The following is a 25,073-nucleotide window of genomic DNA, read 5'->3' on the forward strand; positions in this document are numbered from 1 at the left end:
CAGGACAGCTAGAGCTGTTACAGAGAGAAACATTGTGTCAAAAAAGCCAATAAATAAATAAGTGAAAATAGGTGTGTTGGCTCATGCCTATAATCCCAGCACTTGGGAGGCTGAGGCAGGAGGATAGCTGTAAGTTTGATACCAGCCTGTGCTACAGAGTGAGACCCTGTCTCAAAAGGTGGGGGAGGGGGCACAATGAAACAAATTCGTATTATATCTGCAGATGTGTGTAGCCATACTCAGTCAATATTAGAACATTTTCTTTGTCATCTCCGAAAGAAGAAGCCCACCTCTACAGCCATCACCCCCGTTCTGTCCTCCTACCCACTCCCAGCAACCACTAATCTGCTTCAGTCTTTATAGATTTGCCTGCTCTGGACATTCCATACAAATACAATCAAATGATACGTGGTATTTAGGGCGAACTTCTGTTTAGTGTGATGTTTGGTGTAGTTATCTATGTTCCACATGTATCAATATTTCATTCTCTCTTTTGAAGATTATCATTGTGTGTGGCAGAAGGGGCCGTGCATGTGCCGTGGAGTGTGTGTGAGGGTCAGAGGGCAGCCTTGTAGAGGCAGCTCTCTCCTAAGGTTACCGGGATTGTTCTACAAGCATTTTACTTGCTGAACCATCTCCTGAGCCCCCAATTTTCATTCCCTCTATGGGTGAATATTATTCCACTGTGTGACTGTGCTGCGTTCTACGTCTCCATTCATTGGCTAGTGGACATGACCCTGATATTTTCTTTCCAAGTGCTTTGATTGGCTTAGGGATCCCATAGCTAGGACGTGTGCTTACGATCCCTGTGAAATGCTCCTGGGGATGGTAAATGAGTAAAGGATGAAGTAAGAGTATCTGCTACACACCCGCGTTGTTGATAAAGTTGCCCATCATAGTGGTTGGCGCAGGATGTCCCACTCTCAAGGGAAGAATGTGGTGTCTTAGTCAGCTGGGCCTTTGGTACTGCAAAGGGGACAGAAGAAAGAGTAAGGGAAGACTAGGCCTAACTCTGAGCATTCCTCGGCCCATTCAGGCAAGCTGCCGGCCTCCTAACCAACATTCAGCAACAGGAAACAATTATTGAACCCTTCCTACGTGCCAAGCCCTATTCTAAGCATTTTTCATGCATAACTCATTAAGTCTTGCTAATGGCTCTATAATATAGTACTATCATAATAATTCCCATTTTACAGATGGGAACCTGGGACACAAAGTCTGGTAACCACTGCATCCAATGTGGCTGGAACCTGACCTGACCAGGGGTATGGAGGGGGTGCAGAAAGGATGGACACGTGCCCAGAAAAGCTGGGGACAGCTGGGCTGTGCAGACTCTGATGGCATGGTACCAACCACCGCTGCAAACCACAGCATCAGCTTGTTTGTTCTGTACAGCACAGGGCTGGGGTGTAGCTGGTCTCAGTAGGATGTATTTGCAGAGGAGCAGTCTCCTGCTGTGAACTTCCAGGATGAGACAGCTGCAGTTGTAGTTTTTGCTCACACTGATCACTCTTTCATAAACACTCACATGGGGCCAGAAGAAAGCTTTGCCCAATCCGAGCCTGACCCAAATGGGAGAGGCTCTGCCAATCCCCTGTGAGTCAGAGGCCTTGATCCTTGACATGGCCAGCTCACATCAAACAGTACACATTCACTCAGGACTCCACTGGCTCAGGACTTCCCTCATCCCCTATGGTTAACATGTAGGCCTGCAGAACAGGAAATGAGGGGCTAGTATTTGGACGCCATCAATCTGAAGCCTCACCTGCACCCATACAGAGTGTGGTCAATGAACCCTGCCTGAAACAAAAGACTCATTCCCAATCAAGTGGGAGCTCTGTGGCTATTAGTCTGCTTCTTGCCATCCGTGAGAGGAGGATGGTGCAGGACACGAGTTGCAAACTGTGTTGAAGCAAAGGCTGCGGGACATTAATAACCTCACTTACAAAACTGGAAACTGAGACTCAATAAGGTGCTGTTGGTCAGCTTTCCATTGCTATATTCACAAACACCCAAGTTTAAATCAACTTTAAAGTAGGAAAGCTTTGTTTAGGTGTGTGATTTCTGAGGTTTCCAGGGCCAGTTGGTCTTGCTGCTTTGGGCCTGTGGTAGCATGCTACATCATAGTGGGAGTGTACAGTAGAGGAGACTTGCTCACCTCATGGCAGGTAGGATGCAAAGGAAGAGGGGAGGTCAGGGTTAAAATATACCCTGCTAGGATGTGTCACCAGTGACTTAATGCCCTAACACGAGACCTAACTTCTCAAAGGTTTCAACCCCTCTCAATAGCAGGCTAGAAACCAAACCTCGAACACATGGATCTTCATAGATGTTGAAGATGCAGCAGAGGCACCTACCCTCCACGCATCAAATGCAACCAGAAGCCCATACCTGACTCTGGATCTGTTGTTCTCATCTATTGTCCCTGTGCCTTTCTAAGCCTAAAGAGTTTCTTGCCTTGTATTGTGCCACAGCTCACAGGTTTTTCAGAAAAATGTACCTCCCAGATTACATTGCTAAACTCTAAGCATTATCGTGGACATTACTGTTTCCTTTGTTACTCACCAAGGTTACCGGGACTGTTCACCCAAACTCTAACCCTGCTTCTGCTCCTGCTATCATACCTGCTGGTCCCCACCTAGAGGACTCCCCTAGGCACCCTGTTTCCTATAGTCACCCTGCTGGGGTCACTGGGCTGTAACACCAAGTCTCAGATGAAGTGGAAAGCCCAGAGAGACCCAAAGAAGGACTCACCCCTTGCCAATTCCTGGGGCTCCTTTGGTGGTTTGAGTATTTTACGTGGGTTTTCCCTCGAAGGGAGTTGCAGAGGCCAAGGAACTTTCATTTTCAGGTCCTCAAATCCTACAAGTGGGTAGCTTGGAGATGTTTGGGACTTTTTTTGGACTGTGTGAAAGAAACGTTTGTAAATCTCAATGGCTGTTTCTATTCTTCTGTCTCAACTATTTGTTGCTGTTCACCTCCACCTTCTATTTTCTCATGAAACAGTCTGCTCACGGTTTGAAGGCATCACTTCTTCCCACAATGCATTTGACAGCATCTGGAGATGCTCAAGGGAGAATGGATGAATGAACCGCCCGAGAGGGATGAGGGACAGCACACGTAATTCATGTGGAACCTGTGGGGTTTCCTGTCCCCCATTCACTTCAGTCAGGGGCCCTTCTGGCATTGTTCCACCCCATCTGCAATCCACACTCAGTGTCTCCCCTGGAGCCATAGGGTGGTCCACCTCCGAGAATAAAGGCCAGCTCACAGCAGAGAAGACGGTGCAGAGTTCAGCCTTTGATCTCTGTCCTTCCCTGGTCTGTTTCCTCTGATTTGATCCAGCCTTGTGACTTCAGCTGCCATCCCTACCTGGGCACCCTCACATGCCTGGCTTTGTTGCCTCCTCTGGTCTCTGGACTCAGGTGTGTATTCAGCTCTCTCTACTGTGTCTCAGCTAGGATGTCTGTGAGACATCTCAAGCTTCCATGACCAAGAAAGTACCATTCCCTCCCTACAGGCCCCAGCTACTCTTCCTTCCCCAACCCAGAAGAAAACCCTTCAGGTGTCCCATTGTCCATCCCGAAAGTCCAGGCACCATTTTTCATTCTGCTCTGTCCCTCACACCTACACACGCTTCATCAGGAATCGCAGCAGTCTAACCTTCAAACTCTCTTTTCTCCCCATCTCCCGGCTGCATGTCTGGTCCACCCCACTGCCGCCTCCTAGCTAGATCACGCCCAGCTAGCACCTGCCTTTGGACTCGTTCCCATTCTCTGCATGGAGCCTCTTGATGTAACCACTCACTCAGAATGGGACACCAACTGCTTGTGATAACGTACCCTCGGGGGGCTGGTCCCACACTAACTCTGACCTATCCTTGACCTCCCCACCCAACTCCAGTCCCTGCCTCATTCATCTCTGCTCTTCCTCATCCTGTTCCTGTTTGGGAACACCTCCTCTCCCTGTCTTTTCCCTGCCTGGGATTTAACGGAGATACTCCTTTCTCAGAGATATCTCTCCACACCCTCATAGAAAAGATGACCTGCTTTGCCTCTGTCATATCCTTTAACAATCCCATACCACCTTGTGGTTGATCAATCTGCATCTCCGTTGGTGCTTTTCCTCGCAGGAACAGAAATTCTAGAAGGGTAGCAATTCTGCCTTGTTCACTTTTAACACTCAGAGCCTAGAACAGGGCCTGTGATGAGGGGAAATTGAGACACACCCTCCAGTGAAGGGGTAAGGTTAGTGAGGCCTGAGGTCTGGGAGGAGCTGGCTCTCTAGAACCAAGGTGGTCGCCATGCCATCGCTAACTCACTTAACAGAAAGTTACTCTGCAGCGTGGGTCTGTTCTCCTCTAGAAGAGGTAAAAATCAGACAATGTCTCACTGCTCTAAGAACAGTGCTCACAGAGACAGGTAGGATAAACAGACCTGCCTAGTCTGGTCCAGTAGCCTCTCCATCATCCTAGGGTGGCAATGGGGGAACATCAGGATAGACAGGAGAGTTAGGAACGAAGAGAACACCCAAGACGCTACCCTGATCCTTCCCAAGTGATGTTGAAGCTTTGAAAGGGATGGAAACTCTTCCTAGGAGATAGCGCTGTCCTAAGATCCTCTCTGGAGGACCAAAAAGCTAGCATCTTTCATGCCTTTGAGGCTCTGGGTTCACTGTTCAAGTGAGCAAGGAACCTTCTTACTGGCTAAGAGCAAAAAATCCCCCCCACACACACCCTCAGGCACAGACCTCTCATTGCTGGGCACAATGAGGCTTCTCACCATCCCTTGTTTCCCTACACTGTGGTCCAGAGACTGTTAGTCACTTTGATTTTGGAACAGCAAGGAGGGTGGAGAGCAGGGCAGAGCCAGAGAGGTAGCAGGCCTTCTGGACCATACACAAAGGTTCTACTGTGTGGATGGTCAGCAGCCTCCAAACTGTATTTACTCAGCATGGCAACATCGTCCAGGAAGTTCCACACAGTCTAGGCATAAGCTCCTCAGTTCTCACTCAGAAAACCCCACAGACACGGAAAGAAAACACCACAGGTGATTTTTTCCTGGCCTCGGCAGAATCAGACATTCTTGCAACTGTGGTCTCAAAGGTAGCTGGCAGAGCCAGGCTTGCTTGGTGGCAGGAAGGGTGTAATGAGCAAGATCCAGGCCCAGAAGGATGGATGTGGAGGCTGGGGCTGCAACCAGGTGTGGTCCACAGGGTGAATTTAGGGTGTCAGGGAATGTAGGAGCAGGTGCCCGGGTCCTACACTGGCAAATAGGGCTGAAAGAGAGAGAGACAAAGGAACGAAGCCTTGATGAGCACATTCTATACTTCATGTCCAGTGCTAAGTACTTTATGAACCAGGGAAAAAAAAGATATTTATCCAGGGAGCCTGAGGGTCTTGGGGATGCCTAGAAGGAGGTAGAGATGCTGAAGTCATTCTTCGTTTTTGATTTGTTTTTGTTTTAAGACAAGCCTTGGCCATTCTGGAACTCCCTCTGTAGACCAGGTTGGCCTTGAACTCACAGAGATCCGCCTGTCTCTACTTCCCCGGTGCTGAGATTAAAGGCGTGCACCACCACCACCTGGCTGAGGTCTTTCTTAGAACCAAGAATACATAAGTTACAGATGTTGCTCAGCTGGTAGAGTGCTTGCCTACTATGCACAAAACCCTGGGTTCAGTTCCCAGTGCCACATAAGACTGGGCATTGTGGTCGATGTATGCAATCTCAACACTTAGGGAGAAGAAGCAAAGAGATCAAAAGTTCAAGATCGCCAATCGTGGTGATGCATGCCTTTAGTCCCAGCACTCAGGAGGCAGAGACAGGAGGATCTCTGTGAGTTCAAGGCCAGCCTGGTCTACAAAACGAGTTCCAGGACAGCCAGGGCTACACAGAGAAATGCTGTCTCAAAAACAAACAAATAAAAAAGTTCAAGGTTATCCTCAGCTACACAAGTGTGTTTAAGAGTAGCTTGATTTACAAGACCTGATGAGGGTGGGACACAGTACAGGAGACAGTGAGAGTGTGGCCTTACTAATAACCTCAAAGCCCAGTGGGAGCCCCAGCCTGGGATGGGCTTGCAAGCTGTTGCACCCACTGAAGGAGCTTTGTGGCTAGGAGTGTAATGCAAGATGGCGGCCAAGCCTCACGTGGGCTGAGCCACCGGCCTGAAAAATCATGCTGCCTCCTTCCACTGCACCTGTGCAACTCAGTAGCTAATAATAATTTTGATACTTACATAATAGCCCTTTACAGTTCTTAAAGTGCTTTCACAGGATATATTACCTAACTTGTGGCCCTCGCTGGGTGTCAGGGTCAAATGTGCCATAGCTAATTCCATTTGGTTTCTCCTGTGTGCCTTTGGCTAAATGATGTGTGTCTCTGGGCTTCAGCGCGCACAGCGGTCACATGTCAGTCTTCTGAAATGTAGGAAAGGAGGTGTTCTGGAGATAGGTGGGGGTGAGAAGCCTTGTCAGTTAAAGAGGATTCATTAACCTAGGGGACTTCAGGAAACAAACTCTGTACTAGAACTTTCCTTTCATCCAACCTCTAAGTCCTAAGTGCTTCCAGAAGCCTCACCTTTTCCTGCTGCTGAGTCCCTTGCCAAACACAGTTTTGAGATGGGAAAGTTCCGGTGTTTTTTACCTCCCCCCCATGGCTCTATTTTTAACTGGAATGTCTCTTTCTGCACCACCAGCCTTCAGCGTCTGGAAGCTGAGGTAGGGTGCACCGTCAGCAGAGCCAGAGTAATAAATAGCAGTGGACAGAGGCCACTCCACTCGTGTGGAGCAGGAAGCTAGACAGATGGACAAACTGATTGCCCCTCACCTTTGCCAAGGGCAGCTCCATTCACCACACTCTGTCCCTAAAGCCTTTCTGATGCCCCAGGACATCGAAGTATGGGTCTCCGACCACAACTCGTGGCCAGTGGGAGGATCAGACATGGACCAGTCCTAAGACCATCCAGCATCCTCTTCGGATGGGCTCCAGGCTTCCAGGGCTTTCCCAAAAATTTTTGGGAAATCTGGTGTCTTGAATAGAGGTGAATCATTTGAAATCAGCGTTAGTATTTAGACTGGAGTGGGGATGAGCTTAAGTACCTGACTTTGGCCCTAGAACAGACTTTCACATCAGGAGGTCTGAGGCTCCATTCATTCTTTCCTACCTCTGCACAAATTTCCTTTCCAGTCAGCTATGTTTACTCCCCTGGGATGCCAGGAGGTAACCAAAAAACAAAAACAAAACAAACAAACAAACAAATAAAAAAAAAAAACATTTAGTACCAAAAGGACATGGAAGTCTCTGTGCACAAGGGTCTAAGTGGCATAGAGATGCATGCTTACTGCTGGAGTGGGGCATCATCCATCTCAGACGCCATGATACCCGTGGAGAGGCAGAGATGGAGTGTCTCAAACTGCTACCCAAGTCCCTCCAAGACAAAGGGAGAGAGATGAGGTTCTCTGCCTGTGTTAAGAAATATCACCATCATGGTAACAACAACAACAAAAAGCAAAAACCTAATAGCTCTAGGATGGAGCACATAAGACCACCAAAAAACCAAGAGGTGGGGCCAGCAAGATGGCTCAACAGGTAAAGGTGTTTGCCGCCAAGCCTGACAACCTGAGTTCAAGTCCCCAGACCCACTGACTCCCACAAGCAGCAGACAGGATAAGGGATCTGCGGGAACTCAACCAGAGACTGGCTCCACCCCTCTTATTGCTTCAGCAGTGTGAGCCTGGGCAGAGACGGCACCAGTGTCTCTCCTTAGGGCTGTCTGAGTTTGGTGACTGACAGTTTAATGGCAGTGGGGGATTGGGGAGGGACAAGGAACAGGGTTGTTGTTATTATTATGACTGGTTATGGGTCCAGCTTGCAGTTCTGAAAGTTGTCCTCTGTCCTACACACACACACACACACACACACACACACTTTAAAAAGCAAAAACAGAAGGAGCTAGGTATGGTGGTACACACCTGTAATCCCACCACTGGGAAAGGAAAGGTAGGAAGGTCAACAGGTTATTATGTCGTCCATGTGTATGTAGCAGAAATGAGGTGCCATTTCCAGGGTCAGTAACTCACCCTGTGTCATGGTGACAAGTGGCACATGGGATGGACTATGCACTCCAGGCATCTTGGCCTAAAACATCAATAGACTACTGGCCAGGACTGAAGGCTGGACCCATGGCCAGTCATAATAACAACAACCCTGCTGCTTGTGCCCCACCCCCACCCCTGCAGCCATTAAACAGCTAACTCGGAGTGGCCTAAGGAGAGATGCTGGTGTCACCCCTGCCGAGGCTGGACCGCCCCTGCCGATGCTGGACCATTGAAGCCATGAGAGGGCGGAGCAGGTCTCTGAGTCCCAGCGGCCCCTTCTCAGCCAGTCTGCTCCTGCCTCTCATCTCATTCTTTCATTTAATAAATGGCCACTATCACCCAGGGCATTCCGTTAAGTAGCGAAAACAAAATCATACACATTTGAGTGTGAAAATTCTAGCAGATGCTCGCTCTCTCCATTTCCTACAAAGGCTCTGGCTCCAAATGTGTTTTGCCACCCCACTGTACCCCCATTTTTCAGAGTCATTAAACAGGGGACAGAGGTTTGTGGACTATTGTTGACACTTCCCATGTCTGGTGGGTCTTTGCAGAGTGAGAGACACGGTCCTGACTGCCTCCAATCCCTCAGCTCCTGTCTAAGACAAGGCCTTATTTTATCTGTCCCCAAGGGCACATCCAGAACCCCAGTACATTGTAGCTACTCACTATATGTACATGACTGAATAGTGTGTGTGTGTGTGTGTGTGTGTGTGTGTGTGTATGTGTGTAGTTGTTTTTAATCTTTTTGTTGTTGTTTTGTTTTGTTTTTAATCTTGAATATGGGAGCCAGTCGCAAAATACTGTTAGAAATATCTCATCCCAGAATTCCTGATGGAACCACAAAACAGGTGCCTTTCGTGGCACCCCCTGGGACCCTTTGAAGAGCGGAGTGTGCACTTGCTGATTAACGTGCGCCTCACTTTTGTTTGCCAGGAAAGGGCCGCAGAGACTAACTCCAATGTGGACAGCTCAGCACAGCCTTCCGTGGCTCAGCTGGCCGGGCGGTTTCGGGAGCAAGCAGCTGTAGCCAGGGAGGTGAGTCTGGAGACTTGGTACGTCCTCTTCCGGGACGCGACTGGAGGAAGGGGAAGCCTGTCAGGCCCTGAGAAGAAAGAGGTCAGGAGGAGTCTTGGCAATTACCAAATTAGGAAAAGAAGCCAGAGAGGGTCCCTCTGAATGTGAGGAATGTGCCACCACCGACTTGAGCCTGGGCAGAATCCTTCTCTACCAGAGTCAGGCTCCCACTGTAGTGAGGAGGGCTGAAAAGCAGGCAAAGTGTGGACTCCTTTTCATCAGGAGCATCCACTGACACAGATGGGTGCTGTACCCCTGTGTCCAGCCTGGACGGGTTCAGCGTAAAGAAGTCCCCATGCCCGGCTCCTGCCTCTAGCCTAAGAAGCAGGAGATAGGCAAGGCTGCATCAGATCCAGAACTGAGAATTTGGAAGCATATTCCAAAAAGAAACCAGGAATGTAGGACCAAAAGATTCTAGAAGAATCCTCCTGAAGAAGAAAATGCTTTTTTTTTTTTTAAGAAAGCGTTATGACTTTGCACAGTTGGACTAGATTTTCTCAGTCATGTAGTATGTGGCTCCCATTAGAAGTGAGCTGAGGCCTGGCGGTGGTGGCATATGCAGAGCCAGGCTGATCTCTGTGAGTTCAAGGCCAGCCTGGTCTACAGAGGGAAATCCAGGACAGCCAGGGCTACACACAGAAACTCTGCTGGGGGAATGGGGGTGAGCTGAGCGTGGCAGGTGTGGTGCTGCACACCTGGGATCTCAGCACTGGAGGACCAAGACTTCAAGGTCATTCCCAGTTACGTAAGGACTTCAGGGCTAGGCCCAGGCTACAGGAGACTGCCAAACAGCAACAACAAAAATAACAGGGAGAGCCCCCAGGTGGAAAGGGTCTGCCAAGGCCCCACAGGCAGTGACAGCTCAGCTGCCTTGTACTTCGACATACAGGATTGTGCACTTTGGTTTTCTTAACTAAAAATAAAATCGACCATGATATCTAGACAGAGGAATGCTCTAAAAGACAGCGGAGATGGCGTTGAACTCAGGGACCAGTTCTGCCTCGTGGCCAAAAAGGCGAACTGTGGATATCATCTTGAGAGGCTGGCTCAGGCTGGGGACCTCAAGTGCATGAGGACATTATTGCTGAGCAGAAAGGGAAAGGAGGCAATGGCCAGCGCTGATTCAGCAGGAGGACAGTCCCTAGACAGTCAGCTCCACCTCCATTCTTTCCTCCTCTAGACATCCCTAACCATCCCTAACAGCACTTTCCAACCCTTCCTTTCCTCTCTATTGCCAGATTCACCCCCTCTCTTTCTCTCTGTGTCGTCTGTTACTCTCCCTCTAGACACCAGCCAGTAGACCAACCAGAAGGAGACCGCCCTGCTCTCTTCCCCTGTTCCCCCCCAAGGTAGAGCTGGGCCAAAATGGTGAGGAGGTAAGTGCTACCCTGGGATCAGAGATGCTGGCTGTGGGCTTTCATCCCCCTTTCGGGAAGAGCTACAAACATCACACCTTTAGACCTTGACATCTACCCAAGGGTCTCTCCACCTCAGATACGAGACTGAGTCTCTCTTGATACTTCCTGGATCTTTTACCTTGGAGGCTAACTTTCCCCAGTCTCTCACACCAAGACTCCTTAAGGATCAGTCAGCGACCAGAGCCATTTTTCAATCTAAGCCTCGATGAGGTGTAGAAGGGTCCTGGATAGAGAGGCTGTGCTGTCAGAGGCAGAACTATAATGCTGGAGAAGTTCACGGTCTCTCCATAGCCTCAAAAAGGCTGGCTATTGTTCAGGATCACTGGAAGAAAACCAGAGCACACAGGAGGCCTCCTGGGCCTCGGATATAAATAGCCAGAGCTGCCAACATAATGAAGGCTCTGGTGTCATAGATCATAGCCAGTAATAGAGTCCCAGGCTGCAGCTCGCCCAGCCTTATTTATCTGATTGTAGCTGTTAGAGTGGCCGCCGCAGGCCCCAACCCAGCAGCCCATGAACTTTCCCTGTGGTCACGGCCCCGGTCATGCCAGAAACCAATTTGCACATTGTCTTCAGGCCTGGGAGGCCAAGCCCAAAATAGAGCAAACAAGTCACGCAGCTCAGTTCCCAATTCCCACTTCAGCTCCCTCTTTTTCCTTCCCCTTCTTTCTGGGGATCAGCATCCTGATAAAAGGCACCAAATGCCCCTGTGGACTTGGGCAGACCTACATTTGGTCCCCTAGAAAGTGAAACGGTTGATGTAGAGGAATGGTTTTTCAAGCCTTTTTGTCAACCCAAAGCTCACAAGTGCATCAAAAAGCAGAGAACTCGGGCCAGCAAGATGGCTCAGCAGGTCTAGGCACTTACTTATCACCAAGCCCAATGACCTGAATTCAATCCTTAGCAACCACATGGTCAAAGGGAAAAAAAAAACTGGCTCCCAAAAGTCATCCTCTGACCTCAGTACACATGTACACATGCTATGGCACGTATGTGCCAACCACACTCCATACACACACTGAATGAATGAATGAATACATGTAATGAAAAAGCAGTAAACTTGGCACATGGGATATGGCTCAGTAGATAAGAGCACTCATTGATGTTCCAGAGTTCAATTCTCAGCCCCCACACCACATGGTAGTTCACAACCATCTCTAACCCCAGTTCCAGGGGGAATATGATGCCTTCCTTTGGCCTCTATGGACACCAGGCATCAAAACACCCATATGCATAAAAAATTATTTAGTTAAAAATAAATTTAAAAAAAAATTTGAAGGGTGGAGAACTCATAGCTCCTCCCAGTCAAATAGGGGTGGGGTCTGGGGCCCGTCTGCTCTGGGAATAACTCCCTCTCCACTGAACAGGGCAGTCTTGTGAGCTGCGAAATCCCAAGAGCTGAGTTTAAAAACTGATTTTTTTTGTTGGGTCTCCTCAGGCACTGGCACCATGATGCTATGGTTTCATGGCGTTCCCAGCCAATGCTACCACCACCTACTTCTCTTTGCAAAGGGTTGACTTCTCCTTGTAGCCCTTCCCTGGTGAGCTTGGCACCTCTGCTTCAGTGCAGGTGCGGGGCTGACGGGGTTGGCGGAGCTGACGGGGCTGACGCTGTGGCCATCGGAGGCTGCCCCCTGATAACCTAGGCTTGCCCCAAGAGGAGTCATGGCCCCACACTAGTTCCTTATTTGTGAAACAAGGACAGGAACATTACGAGAAAGAGTGTGGAGGGAGTGAGGTGGGGGCTGGGTGGGGAAGCTTTGCTTGTGGGAATGAAAGCAGATGAAGCAAGTCAGGTTTGTAGTGATTGGATTGTCCGGCGTCATTTTATGGACTTTATAAGAATAAGCTATGCTGGGCAGTGGTGGTGCACGCTTTTAATCCCAGCACTCGGGAGGCAGAGTCAGGCGGATCTCTGTGAGTTCGAGGCCATCCTGGTCTACAAAGCAAGTTCCAGGAAAGGTGCAAAGCTGCACAGAGAAACCCTGTCTCTAAAAACAAAAAGAAGAAGAAAAAGAAGAAGAAGAAGAAGAAGAAGAAGAAGAAGAAGAAGAAGAAGAAGAAGAAGAAGAAGAAGAAGAAGAAAAGAAGAAACTTAGAGCTTTTATCCATGGGGCAAGAAACCCAGAAGTTAAAGGCATGTGGTGGCCAAGGGGTAGAGTGAAGAGGATGATGGGATTAAACTGAACACCCTGTCTGGAGCGAGATGCTGTGTGTTCATGCAAACAACACTGCCCCCAGGATCAGTGACTCCCTTTTTGCCTTGGAATTCAGAGTGGGGTGTCACAGCACACAATCATAATCCCAGTACTTCAGAGAGTGACACAGAAGGATTGCCATTTGGAGACCAGACTGGTCTATATAGCAAGCTCCAGGCCATCCTGGACTTCAGAATGAAACCTCTGTCAGAGAAAGAGGATGCAGTTCGTCTGGCAGGGCCCGGTAGAAGGATTACATACCTGGGTAGTACATGCAGCCTACAGGAACCCTGATAGCCTACGGGTTACCCTAGGTTGCTCATGCATAGGGATTGGAAGGATCAGTTCATCCCTTACCTCCTATAACCCTCTGAGCCTGAGATGTGGGGTCAGCTGCCAGGATTTCACCGGCTGACTGTAGGCAAAGTACACGTTACCTTTTCTGAGAGAACCTGATGACCGGATGGATGTTGAAAGGACATGAACATCGCTCCATCTGAAACTGTCGGGTCCAGAACTTCTAGATGTCATAATACACTGCTGGAATGTTGTATAAAATACACATATACATAAAATGTATGAGTGTCAAGCTAGTTTATCTCTGCAGATTGTCTTAGCCCCAGCCACTGGCCTGAAGCCTGTGGTTAAATTATAAGTCAAATGCTGCCCTCTGCTGTCCATCCTGTGAACTGCACTAGCGGTTGCACTTGATTACATCGTCAAATCATTAGTCCCACAGTCCACTTCTGCTGGGTCTCTAGAACTCACTGTGGTTAAAAGGCACTGTTTGTTGGATTTCCACTGTTTCCAAAAGCAGTTGGGAGAGTTGATAATATTACCTAAAATGAGCTTTGGTAGAGAAAATTTTGCTGCAGTTTATGAAAACACACGAAATCCTTGGTGACACCCAGAAACTAAGACCCTCCCGATTAGAGCTGAAGGATCTTGATGCTCACTAGAAACAAAAGGCTCCACGACAGACTGACTGCCCTAGCAACGAGTCTGGCAGTGGAGACTCATGGAGGCAGCGGCAATCTAGCCCTTAGCATTCTTTGCCATAGCCACGAAATCTTGGTAGAGCAGGCATCAACCCACTCATCAAAGTTGGAGTCAGAAGGAGGCAGGTCTCTGAGTCCCAGCCATTGACACGGCAGCATGTGCTCCCTTGGCATCTGAAAAGGCCTCTGATCAGTTGAGTCTCTTTCTCTCTCTTCCTCTACAACTAAAACATAATCAGACACCACAGAATATTACCAAGAGATCAGCAGTATTTTTTTCCTATGGTTCCAGTATAGTCAAATGTGGAGATGGAGGAGGTCATTTACATTGGTCCCAAACTACTGGAAAAACCCCTTCTGTGCCTGGCCCTGTCTGTTACCATGACAATCACCTTCTGTTTCTCCATCATTTAATCATCACTGTCATCACTAGTTGTGGGAATTTAATGTAAAACAGAGCCAATCTTTTTACAAATATATAATCTGGAAGCAGGAAAAATTCATGGTGTACACTGATCATGACAGTAATTAACGGAGCATACATAATGGACAGCCACAGGCTGTTAGGTAAGGGCAGAGAATCAATCACACTCATCATCATGGAATTAGCATGATACACGATGGCATCAGTAGAGACTTAACACATGTATCTGCTAAATTAAACTGAATATTCAGTGTTCAGGGAAATTATAATATATGAACCAGGCCATGGGTGGGATTTTCCAAAATATTAATTCAGTGAAGGGATTTTAATAATGCCTCTGTCTAATTCCATCCCCAGCCTGTGATTTATTGCTTTGTTTATGACCATTTCTGCCTTTTGTCTATGAAATTCCCTCCAATTGTTGATTTGCCTTGTAGAAGGCCATGAGGTGAAGGCCTTGATCCCCCCCCACCATGTAGTTTTTCCTCCTAATGACAATGAAGTCATTCTTCCTGGGATGGGAGGCTTCCTGTGGTATGAATGTCTGCCCTGACTTCTCAGCTCAAACTCAAGTGATCTTGCTTGTGGTGAGATGGGGGGATGGGGAGGAGGAAACAGGAAGCTTGCCTCATCCAGGCCTGCCGAGGTAAGTGGGTATCGCACCAAGGTGAAGCCAGCTAGCTTAAGAGACTGCTCCTTCTCCTCACCCCGGCTCACTTGGTTCTTTTGGGTTTATTTGCTCTGTAGAAATCACCATACAGCACCAGCCACCCACCTAAAATCAAGGTGAAGAGCTCCCCCCTGATTGAGAAGCTTCAGGTACGTGCAAAATGCATCCTACCTGCCTCATGCATGCTCCCATGACTCCTGTGGTGCAGCCCCTCCCTGGTACTCATCATAGGCTACTTGAATGTGTGTGTGTGTGTGTGTGTGTGTGTGTGAAGCCTGGACTTAACAATGCTGCTTCTTAGCTTGTGCATTTTCTATATTTAATTCTTCCCATGACTCAGTCTTGTCTACTTTGTGCATTCACACAGTAAATTATGGCTACCTTCCTAAACATGTGCAGTGCCTTGTAGCCTGAGGGCGGTAACAACTCTTGGGACCTCTCAAGGTCATCAGTCTTGGCTGAGGGGAGTGCTGGGGGAGCGGGGAGACATTGTGAGTGTGGGGTGCTAGCCAAGCAATGCATGAGAGTCACCAGAAATCAGCCATAAAAGGCTGTGGAAGTCACTAGAAGTTGGGACAAATAGAGGACCTGAGTCTCAGAAAGGGCATTTAGATTTGCTCAAGATCATATAGCAGCTAGTAGGAGAAAGACCCTACGTTAAATATGATTGGATGTGTGGGACTTTGTGGTGGTCCCCTCTCTGGTCTTACATGTGACCAACCCAGTTAGATCTACTCAACTGTGTAGATTAGCGTCTGTAAAGGGCAGGAGGAAGAGGTGTGCCCCCAGATGGCACTAAAAATCTATGCACTGGTGATGTAGCTCAGTTACCAGAGTTCAGAAAGCCCAGTTCAGTTCAAAGTTCAGTTCCTAGCGCTCAAAAACTGGACATAGTGGAGCATGCCTGCAAACCCAGCCCTCTGAAGACAGAAGCAGGAAGCTCAGAAGTTCAAGGCCATGCCTGGCTACGTAATGAAGGCCTGACTGCGTAAGGCCCTGTCTGGACTGTTAGTACATGATCCCTCCCTAACCATCTTCCTGCTCTACCGTCTATAAGGTTGATCTGGGGTCCCCACATGTTCCCCCACTGAACCTGTAGACTCCCTTAGGTTTTAGTTACCTTTGAGTAAGTAACTCTCTCTTTGCTCTCCCTTGTATCCGTTTTGATCTGGTTCTACTGTATTGCGATGCCCCAGGGGGTCAGAGGAGAGACACCCTGAAGAGAGCAGGATCCACCAGAGTGCTGTCTCCAAAGACAGAACTGTACCTGGAGGCCTGAGAGACAAGCAGGCCTGCCATGAACCTCAGGAAATTTAAGCCCCCTTTCTCTCAGGAGACCGGCACGGACTGAGTAGCATGCTTGCAAAGGCGATGATAGCCTTATACAGCAGATATTAACAGGCAGCAAATGCTGTTGGCTGATGGGAAGATGACCTGGATGCCAAATACTGCAAGAATCTGGGAGCTAAAGGTGCTGCCAGCAGCTTGTCCCTGGGCCACTGTGACGTGACTGCTCGCTGGAGCTGTTACACTTATTATTATTGTTGTAGTTGTTGTTAGACAGAGCCTCACTCTGTAGCCTCAGCTTGCCTAGAACTCACTAATGTAGAGCAGACTGACCTCAAACTCACAGACATCTGCTTACCTCTGTCTCCTGAGTGGTAGCACATACCTTTAATCCCAGCACTCAGGAGGCAGAGGTGGGTGGATCTCTGAGTTCACAGGCCAGACTAGTCTATACAACAAGTTCCAGGACAGCCAGGCTACACAGAGAAACCTTGTCTTGGGGAGGGGAATGCTACACCACTGTGCCAGGCCAGGGCTGTTGGAGTGTCTATTGAATCCACCTCATCATAACCTGAGCACCCGACAGGGCAGCCTACTATGAGCCAGGTAGCAGGTATGGGTAGGCCACGCTTCCAGAAGCAGCCATAGTGTAATGGCGGATAATTGGTTGGGAGAAGCACACAGAGTTTCCTGTTGAGCCTCCTCAACCAGCTGTGGGGCCTGTGAAAGCACAAAGCAGGTGCGTCATCTTTTCCCTTTCCTTGACAGGCCAACTTAGCCTTCGACCCAGCAGCTCTCCTGCCTGGGGCTTCACCCAAAAGTCCTGGACTCAAGGCCATAGTCTCACCATTTCACAGCCCCCCCTCCACACCCAGTAGCCCTGGCATCCGGTCTCAGCCAGGCGAGGCAGAAGAGGTGCCTGTGAGCTTTGACCAGCCCCCGGAAGGTACTCACCTGCCCTCTTACAATAAGGTAAGCTCTGGCTCCATCATATTGTGGTGTTCCCAAGGAAACCACTTGGGGTGTTCAAACTTTGGGCTATTGTAAAGAGACATCATCTACAGGGCCATTCTCATTGAACCCAGAGCTTACTGATTGGCTAGTGTGTGCTGGCCAGCCAGCTCTAGGGATCTGTTGTCTCAAATATACGGGTCACCTCTGTTTTTCACATAGGTGCTGAGACTCGAAACTCAGGCCCTCTCTCTTCCACAACAAACACTTGACTCACTGAGATATCTGCCCAAATTATTAAACTAGACAAAAATCTGCAGCCTACCAAGTAGTTTTTCGATTCTCTAGAGCAGTGGTTCCCAACCTTCCTAAGGCTGCAACCCTTTAATACACTTCCCATGTTGTGATGACCCCCAGCTATACAAGCATTCTGTTGCTACTTCATAACTGTAATTCTGCTACTGTTATGAACCATAATGTAAATATCTGGTAAGCAGGGTATCTGATGGGCAACCCCTGTGGGGTCTTAACCTACAAGTTGAGAAACGCTGCTCTAGGTTCTGATTTATAATAAACAGCAAATAACTTCACACCCTCCTAGGAAACTTAATGGACTTCCAGTGAGTTCGTTCAGCACGTACAGTCCTCCTCTTAGATTGTTTTATTTTCAAGATACTAGTCCCTCATATCTTCTTCCAGGTGCGGACAAGAGGATCAATTAAAAGACGTCCTCCCTCCCGGCGATTCCGACGGTCTCAGTCAGACTGTGGGGACCTTGGAGACTACAGGGCTGTGGAACCATCTCAGGAAAATGGAACCAGGGAAGAGAACGGGAATGATGTGTTCCCTAGCAAGAACAAGGCCCCCGGGTCTCCCCCACCCAACCAAGAGGCCTTAGGAGATGGGGTGGAGGGAACCCTGGGGTCTGCAGAAAAGCCTCTTCGAAGGAGCAACAGCATGGAGAAGCCAGAAGAGCAGGTTGGGACCGCAGAGGAGGCCAATGCAGGAGACAAGGCTGGACAGAATCCAGACACAGCCGGCCAGGGCGATCTGGAGGCCCCAGAGCCACCCCAAACCTGCAGTAGAGAGGCTGAGAATGGGACAGCAGCCGGAGAGCATACAGACACTGAGAAGACCACCGAAGGGACAGCCTCTGAGGAGCGTGTGGCGGATGAAGAGGAGGGGTTCGGACAGAGCAGCGCAGATGCCAAGACACCAGAGGAGGGAGCAGTCAGGGAGAAGGCCCCCCAAAGTTCTTCTGGAAGAGTAGAGGGCACCGTTGTCCCCGAGCTGGAGACAAAGCAAAAGGAGAGGGTATCTCTGGAGCCAGGCTGCAGCCCAGGGGTCGACAATGTCCCAGTAGAGAGCAGCAATGAGATCCAGAATGATCACGAAGTCTCCACGGTAGGTGGCCCTGATGGTTCATACCGTATCATAACCAGAGCTGCCCCCATGGTCACATGTCCTGTTCCTCCCAGTCTGGTGCTCAATCAGGTCAGTATGCGGAAACAAAGTCACCAGGCCCCTCACCGTGTGTGCTGACTGAGTGGAGATGGACTGTCTCTGTTGTGAGGCAAAAAGGGAAATGTGTCTCATGTTCTGGCCTGCCTCCAGCTGACTGGGCCAACTTCTGGGTGTGCATGAAATGAGCATGGAATGAGCAGGGCTTGACAACTGGGTGACAGATACTGGCGATGTCTGCTGGGGGAGTGTGCAGGGTGCTGCTGTTGGGGTTCTGAGGTGAGCCTGTGTGTAGAGAGCAGGGACAAGACATCGGGGATACTTACAAGCACAAGTGGCCTTGGGTTGGGTCTTCAGAGGAGGCTTTGTGTGACATCCAAATAGTCACAGGCAATGTCCCGTGTTGCATCTGAGAAGGGAGACCGCATAGTCCCTGCCCTTCTGTCAGCTCCCACACCCTGGACCTTCCCCCTCCACCTGTCTGCTCCCACCAGCTCCCAGAAATCCCCCCTGAACTCGCCTGTTGCTTTAGGGGAAGGCCGGGTTCTGTAGAGGCTTGGAAGCTCCCCCAAGGACAGCTGGGCGCCCTCCCCAGCCTGTTCCTGACTGTTTCCTTAGCTCGGTCACCTTTTTGTCTTCCTTTCCGGCTTTGTCGCACCCTCAGCCACCACGTGTATCTGTTATGGTCGCCTTTCTGCTACCCTTTTCCTTCCCTCAATGAGATTCAATTTTTTCTTTTTCTTTTTTTTTTTTTTTTTTTGGCTTTTTTGTTTTGTTTTATTTCTCAAGACAGGGTTTCTCTGTGTAGCTTTGCGCCTTTCCTGGATCTCACTCTCTAGACCAGGCTGGCCTCGAACTCACAGAGATCCGCCTGCCTCTGCCTCCTGAGTGCTGGGATTAAAGGTGTGCACCACCACCGCCTAAGATTCATTCTCTACACAGTCACCGCATCGTGGGTCGGTCGTGGGTCAGTCGATGGGTAGTTGGCTGGCATGGAGCTGCTCTTGGCAGGATTTCAAACCTCTTTGGTTAGGTTTCCAGACACAGCACCACAGGCTTGAAAAAACAGAAATAAACCCAGTGTGCTGCTCCTGCCTGAAATCCCGGCACTCAGGGTGAGATGGAAGGACGGCATGAGTTCAAGGCCAGTGTGGGCTACATACTGAGTCCAAGACAGCCTGAGTTAAAGACCCCGTCTCTGAATGAATGAATGAACAAACAAACAAACAAACAAATAAATAAATAAATAAATAAGGACGTAGTTTCTCACGGTTCAGAGGGCCAGAGTCACCAAAATTAATAAACTGAGCCCCTGCAAAGGGCTAAAACAGAACCTGTCTCTCTTCCGTTAGCTGCTGTCGGAGCCCTTACAATCTTTCCTTGCCTCCCCCAGCTCCTGGTGGCTGTCATAAGTGTTTGGCAGTCTGTGGCTTGAGGATGCCTCTCTCCAGTCTTTGTCACCATCTCTCTGTGACCGTTAGGTCTGTGTGTCTTAGATTTCCTCCTCTCTTCTCACATAAGCAGTCTTCGGGTGCAGGATGTGCCTTAAAGCCAGCGTGATCTCATCTTGACATCCTTCATCACGTCTGCAGCGATCTGCTTTCCAAAAAAACCCAGATCAGATTTGGAATGGACACACACTTCCTTCCCTGGCTCTCCCCAGAGCTGTGCTCTAGCAATCAGGTGTCTTTTCCCGCAGCACACCAGGTTCATTCCCTACTCGGAGCTCTACCTTGGTAGCCCCCTCCGACAAGCACACTCCTGTTTTGGATCCTCACATGGCCACTTCCAACCCATCTTCAGGTCTCAGCTCAGCTGATGCTGGTCACTAAAGCCTCTCTTGTGACCCCTCAGTCAAAGAAATCTGTTCCCACTCCCCCAGTTACTCTCTCCCCCATAATCCACTTTGACATTTTCCCGCGTTTTGTTGATTTGGTTTTTTAGATTTATTTATTTCATTTTATGTGGATGCATGTTTTGGCCTGCAAGTACGTAGGTGCACCACGTGCATGCCTGGTGCCTGCGGAGGCTAAAGGAAGGCATTGGATCCTCTAGAAGTGGAGTTGGGGATGGTTGTGGACCACCATGTGGGTGCTGGAAACCAAACCCAGGTCTTCTGCAAGGGCAAGTGACCTTAAGCCTGGAGCCCCCATCCTTCCGGCTCCTCCCCTTTTTATTGTTAGTGTCTCTTACACTTTTCTTCCAGTACGCCCTCCAAACCTACCATAGACTCTGGAACAGGGTAGGTCTTTCAAAAATAGGTGTGCAGGGGATGAATGACTTTTAGCTAATTGATTCGTTTCCTGAGACAAGGTCTTACTCCATAGCTCAGGCTGGCCTGACACTCACTGTTAGTCCAGGGGGCCTTGAACTCAAGGAAATCCTCCTGCTTCAGCCTCTTGAGGACCGGGACAGGGGTGTGCCACTATGTCCAGCTGAACAGATGAATTTTTAGAGGAGTAAAGTCTCTTGGCTCGAAGTAAATGACTCCCAATGACAGAACAAGAGCCCAGATACAAGAGGGGTCACTGCGCCAGGCATTGGTGGCGCACGCCTTTAGTCCCAGCACTCGGGAGGCAGAGGTAGGCAGATTTCTGTGAGTTCGAGGCCAGCCTGGTCTACAGAGTGAGATCCAGGAAAGGCGCAAAGCTACACAGAGAAACCCTGTCTCGAAAACAAAGAGGGGTTACTGCTCTGAGAATGCTGCCCCCAGGCCCTCAGGTTTCACTACAAAGGAAATTGGGGAGAAGAAAGTGTCACATGCACTCAGGGAGTATGACACTTGTATTCTTTCCGTTTCTATCTGAGCCTCCTTTACATTCGATTTAGAATGAACAGTCTTCTAGAACCTTCTAGAACCTGGAGATTCCACTAAATCCCCAGATTACCGGAAATGCCCAAACCCTTAGTCCTCTTGATATCCAAGTAGTCCTCCGCCATAGCCCCCACACCTCTCTCACTGACAGCCTCTTACGGTCCTCAGGAGTGGGGGTCTCCTGGGTGTGAAGTTGGTGGGGGCCTTGTTATTTCTGGAGAGTCTCAGGTCGGGGGTGGCTTCCTGAAGAAAATTCAGGCAGGAACTACGGTGCAGGCCCCGGGGTCATCTCTCCAGCTTTACACTCTGTGTTCCTAACCCAGCCAACCCTGGCCAAGGGAGAGAATACCTCCAAAGCACTCTCCCAGCAAACAGCAGTTCAGATAAAGAAGAGCCCCGACCCCCACCTCTCCGCCCTGCGACCTCTCCACACACCCCCATCCCCAGTCACCGAGAGGCAAAACTTCAATACTAGTTGGTCTACCTTCCTGGTTTTAGACCGGAAGGTACGGTGGGGCCTGGAAATTGTCCAAGGTCACTAAGCTCCCTCAGCGCTGGCCTAGTAGGCACCTGTTCAAGTTGTAAGAACAAACTGTCCAGGAAGCACCACTGTCAGTGTGAATTATCTGTCTAATCCACAAGGACTATTGCTTCCCATCTCCTTTGGGTTAGAGTCAGAACACCTCAGACACCAGGACCAAGGGTTCCCCAGTGACAGTAGTTCTGAGAGGTCTCTTGGCATTTCCCCAGGCATCCAGGCCTCTCCTGGGTCTTTCCTTGGGCTGGCAGAGACAGGCAGTATGCAATAAGAAGTGGTTTCCCACTCCCGGTCTGATCCCATGCCATGGCTTTGACCGAGAGAAGTCAACTGATCAAATAAATTACAGTCTCGCTTGTTCAGTCAGCACCCAAGAAGCACGATTGTCTTCATCGCTGTGGGAGAGACTGGGCCTTCAAAGTGGGGCAAACACGGCAGCAGAAACAAGACAGAATACGTGGGCTCTGCCTGCCAGCAGGGCTGTGTGATGTTCAAGGGATGGAGCAAGCAAGGCATTCTTCACGAGGAGGGCGGGAAGAATGCAGTTGGTAAAGTTCTTGCCATGCAAACATGAGGATCTAAACTCAGGTCCTCTACACCACTCTTAAAAGGGAGTGGGGGGAAGTGGGGGTAGACAAAGCAGTGCATGGTGGTACATCCCTTTAATCCAGCACCTTGGAGACTGAGGCAGGCGAATCTCTGAGGCTTGTTCCAGGCCAGCCAGGACCATACAACGAGGCTCAATAAATAAATAAATAAACAAGATGGACAAGAACTTAGGAAGACAGCTAGCATCTGCCTCTGCCTCTACACACAAATGTGTATGTGCAACTATGCACATATTGCATGAAACTGTATACACAATCCCCCCCCCCCCACACACACACACCACGGATCAGGGAAGAGTTACGTAGACATCAAATGTAAGGTGCTATCTAAAGGATTACCTTCCTGCTCTGTTAGCCCTCGAAAGTAATTTAACATCTCAAGCTCTGGTCCCTGGGATGAAGTCCCTAGTCTACCATTTGCTAGCTGTGTGACCCTGGAAAGTCACTTCCCTCTCTCAATGCCTTATCTGTTTCACCTATAACATAGTGACTAGAACTACCTAACTCCCCTACGGTTTTTGAAGATTAAATGATGTGTGAATAAATACAATCAGGCTCATTGCCTGCTGGCTCCCTCCTACTTTATGATGTTTGTCTTATCTCACATCCCCAAGGAGATCTGCTGAGTGTCGGTCTTTCTTTCCCTGCTCACAGGATGACATCCCCATCGAGGACACTCGAATGTGATGAAGAGCTCATGGTGCCGGTGATGAAGCCACTGGAGACATCTCCTTGGAAATGGCAGCAGCAGCAGCAGCAGCAGCAGCAGCAGCAGCAGCAGCAGCAGCACATGAAGCCACTGCAGAAGCAGAATCCGCTGGGAATCTGGAGTCAGCCCAGGATGCAGGGTGGACCATCCCCTGTGGGCCGCAGCAAATGTCTTCTCATTGGAGATTCAAGTTGACGGCGGTAGAGTTTTATCAACTTGAGTGTGAGCCACTTTGACGGACTTGACTCAAAGTAAAACATATTTAAAGCAGCGACTTGCTGTCCTCGGCATTACTGGCCATCCTCTTGACCCCCCACCTCTTCCTGCAGCTGACCTCCCGTCTAGGCTCTGGTTCTGTTTCTGCAAAGTTACAGCCTTTCCCATTGTTCTAAACTTTTTATGGTTCTCAGATATAACTTCAAACTAACTTGAGGTAGATAAAGAAGACCGTCTCGTGGAAAGTAAAACCGTAAAACCCTCCTAAGTTACAGAAGACCTGAAAGCATCTCAAAGCCCTCAAGATGATCTTTCGATCTTTCCACTTGCTCCAAGGGGGAAAGGGCCAACCAAGTTCAAAAACATTAGACTCCAAGAGATATTTATTAGAACATTTCAAAACTTGTTCCTGTCTGTTCCAAGGGCGGGCGCGTTTCTGGTCACATAATCTGGCTGATAACAAGGGGTGGTGACTGGTCCCTCTCATCCCGTCCTACCACCCTCCCCCCAAGGAGGAGATGGTGCAGGAACTCCTGTGGAGAGGCAGGATGCTCACCCCGCCTGCTTTGTGCTTTGTTTCCTCCCCTGAAGGTGCCTACGTGATGCTGCCAGCAGGATTGCAGTCTCCCAAGGTTACACTTGAACTCGGGCTGACCTCTGGGAGGTGCCTTTGTTACCCAGGGTTCAGCTTACCTTCTGAGAGCATCCCTCTTAGCTTCTCTAGAAATCTTGTATTTGTTTGCTTTTGTTTTGTTTTGTTTTGTTTTTTTTGTTTGTTTTTTTAATCTCACCATGTAGCCTTTAACTCACTATGTAGCCCAGGGTTGGTCTTGAACTGCCTCTGCCTCTGGATTGTAGGTATGCATCACCATGTCGGGTTCTCAGTAAGCATTTCTCAAAGCCAAGGCCAGGTTCTCCTCCCGGACTCAGGAGATCTGAATTGGGGTCTTCAGTCTGTTTTTATCAGGAACTTTCGCTTAGTGTTCTGTCTGGAGATGAAGGAGGGTTTGTAGGGATGGGGGTCTGACTATCCATTCCTCTGCTCACCTCCATACCCCTCTTCATGCACTCCTGCTAAAGAAATATTAAATAAATGATAAATCTTCAGGGTTGGTCCTTATTCTGAGTTGACCAGTTCTATGTCTCAGGGTGCAGGCCTGCCTTCTAGAGGGATGGTTTTCCCAGAAGTCCGTTAGACCCCACCAACTCTGGCTTCAGAAAACGGTCTCACAGACTTAAAAAGGCCAACGTCATTGGTTGGTACCTCAATTTTCTCATCCAGTCTATAGGTTTTATGATTCCAAGATAGTGTTAATACGTGAGATACATTATTTTTCAAAACAATTTTCGAAATAGTTTGTAAGTTGTAATAAACTTGTGACCTGATCAAGACTGGCAATGTCATATAGAATTATAAACTTTGAACTTGAACAGATTTGGGGAGAAGTATGTGTCAGGCATTTTTTTGAGTTCTGCATATGGACTACTTACTTGCCGTTCACCACGAGGGGCGTCTGCCCCTTGAAGAACACGTGGTTTTATTGCTGCCTCTCAGTGGACTGTTTCTACACTCATGGGACTCCTGCTTTGTGGGTACAGGGCATGACA

The 25,073-nt window shown here is 49.1% G+C and overlaps 1 protein-coding gene across 2 annotated transcripts in view; it reads left to right on the forward strand.

The window, feature by feature from the left end:
* Rcsd1 (RCSD domain containing 1) overlaps window positions 1-24,240 on the forward strand; it is a 53,217-nt gene extending 28,977 nt beyond the window's left edge. The window contains exons 2-7 of one of the 2 annotated variants that reach the window (XM_036202956.1): window positions 9,032-9,133; window positions 10,459-10,548; window positions 14,958-15,029; window positions 16,936-17,139; window positions 17,818-18,522; window positions 23,195-24,240. In XM_036202956.1, the coding sequence (XP_036058849.1) occupies window positions 9,032-9,133; window positions 10,459-10,548; window positions 14,958-15,029; window positions 16,936-17,139; window positions 17,818-18,522; window positions 23,195-23,227 (1,206 nt within the window). In that variant the 3' untranslated portion in view covers window positions 23,228-24,240. The remainder of the gene's footprint in view (window positions 1-9,031; window positions 9,134-10,458; window positions 10,549-14,957; window positions 15,030-16,935; window positions 17,140-17,817; window positions 18,523-23,194) is intronic. The other variant, XM_036202957.1, reaches the window with a different exon arrangement.
* The last annotated feature ends 833 nt before the right edge of the window (window positions 24,241-25,073 follow it).

This window comes from Onychomys torridus, chromosome 11 (assembly GCF_903995425.1).
Source record: "Onychomys torridus chromosome 11, mOncTor1.1, whole genome shotgun sequence".
NCBI classification, from domain to species: domain Eukaryota; kingdom Metazoa; phylum Chordata; class Mammalia; order Rodentia; family Cricetidae; genus Onychomys; species Onychomys torridus.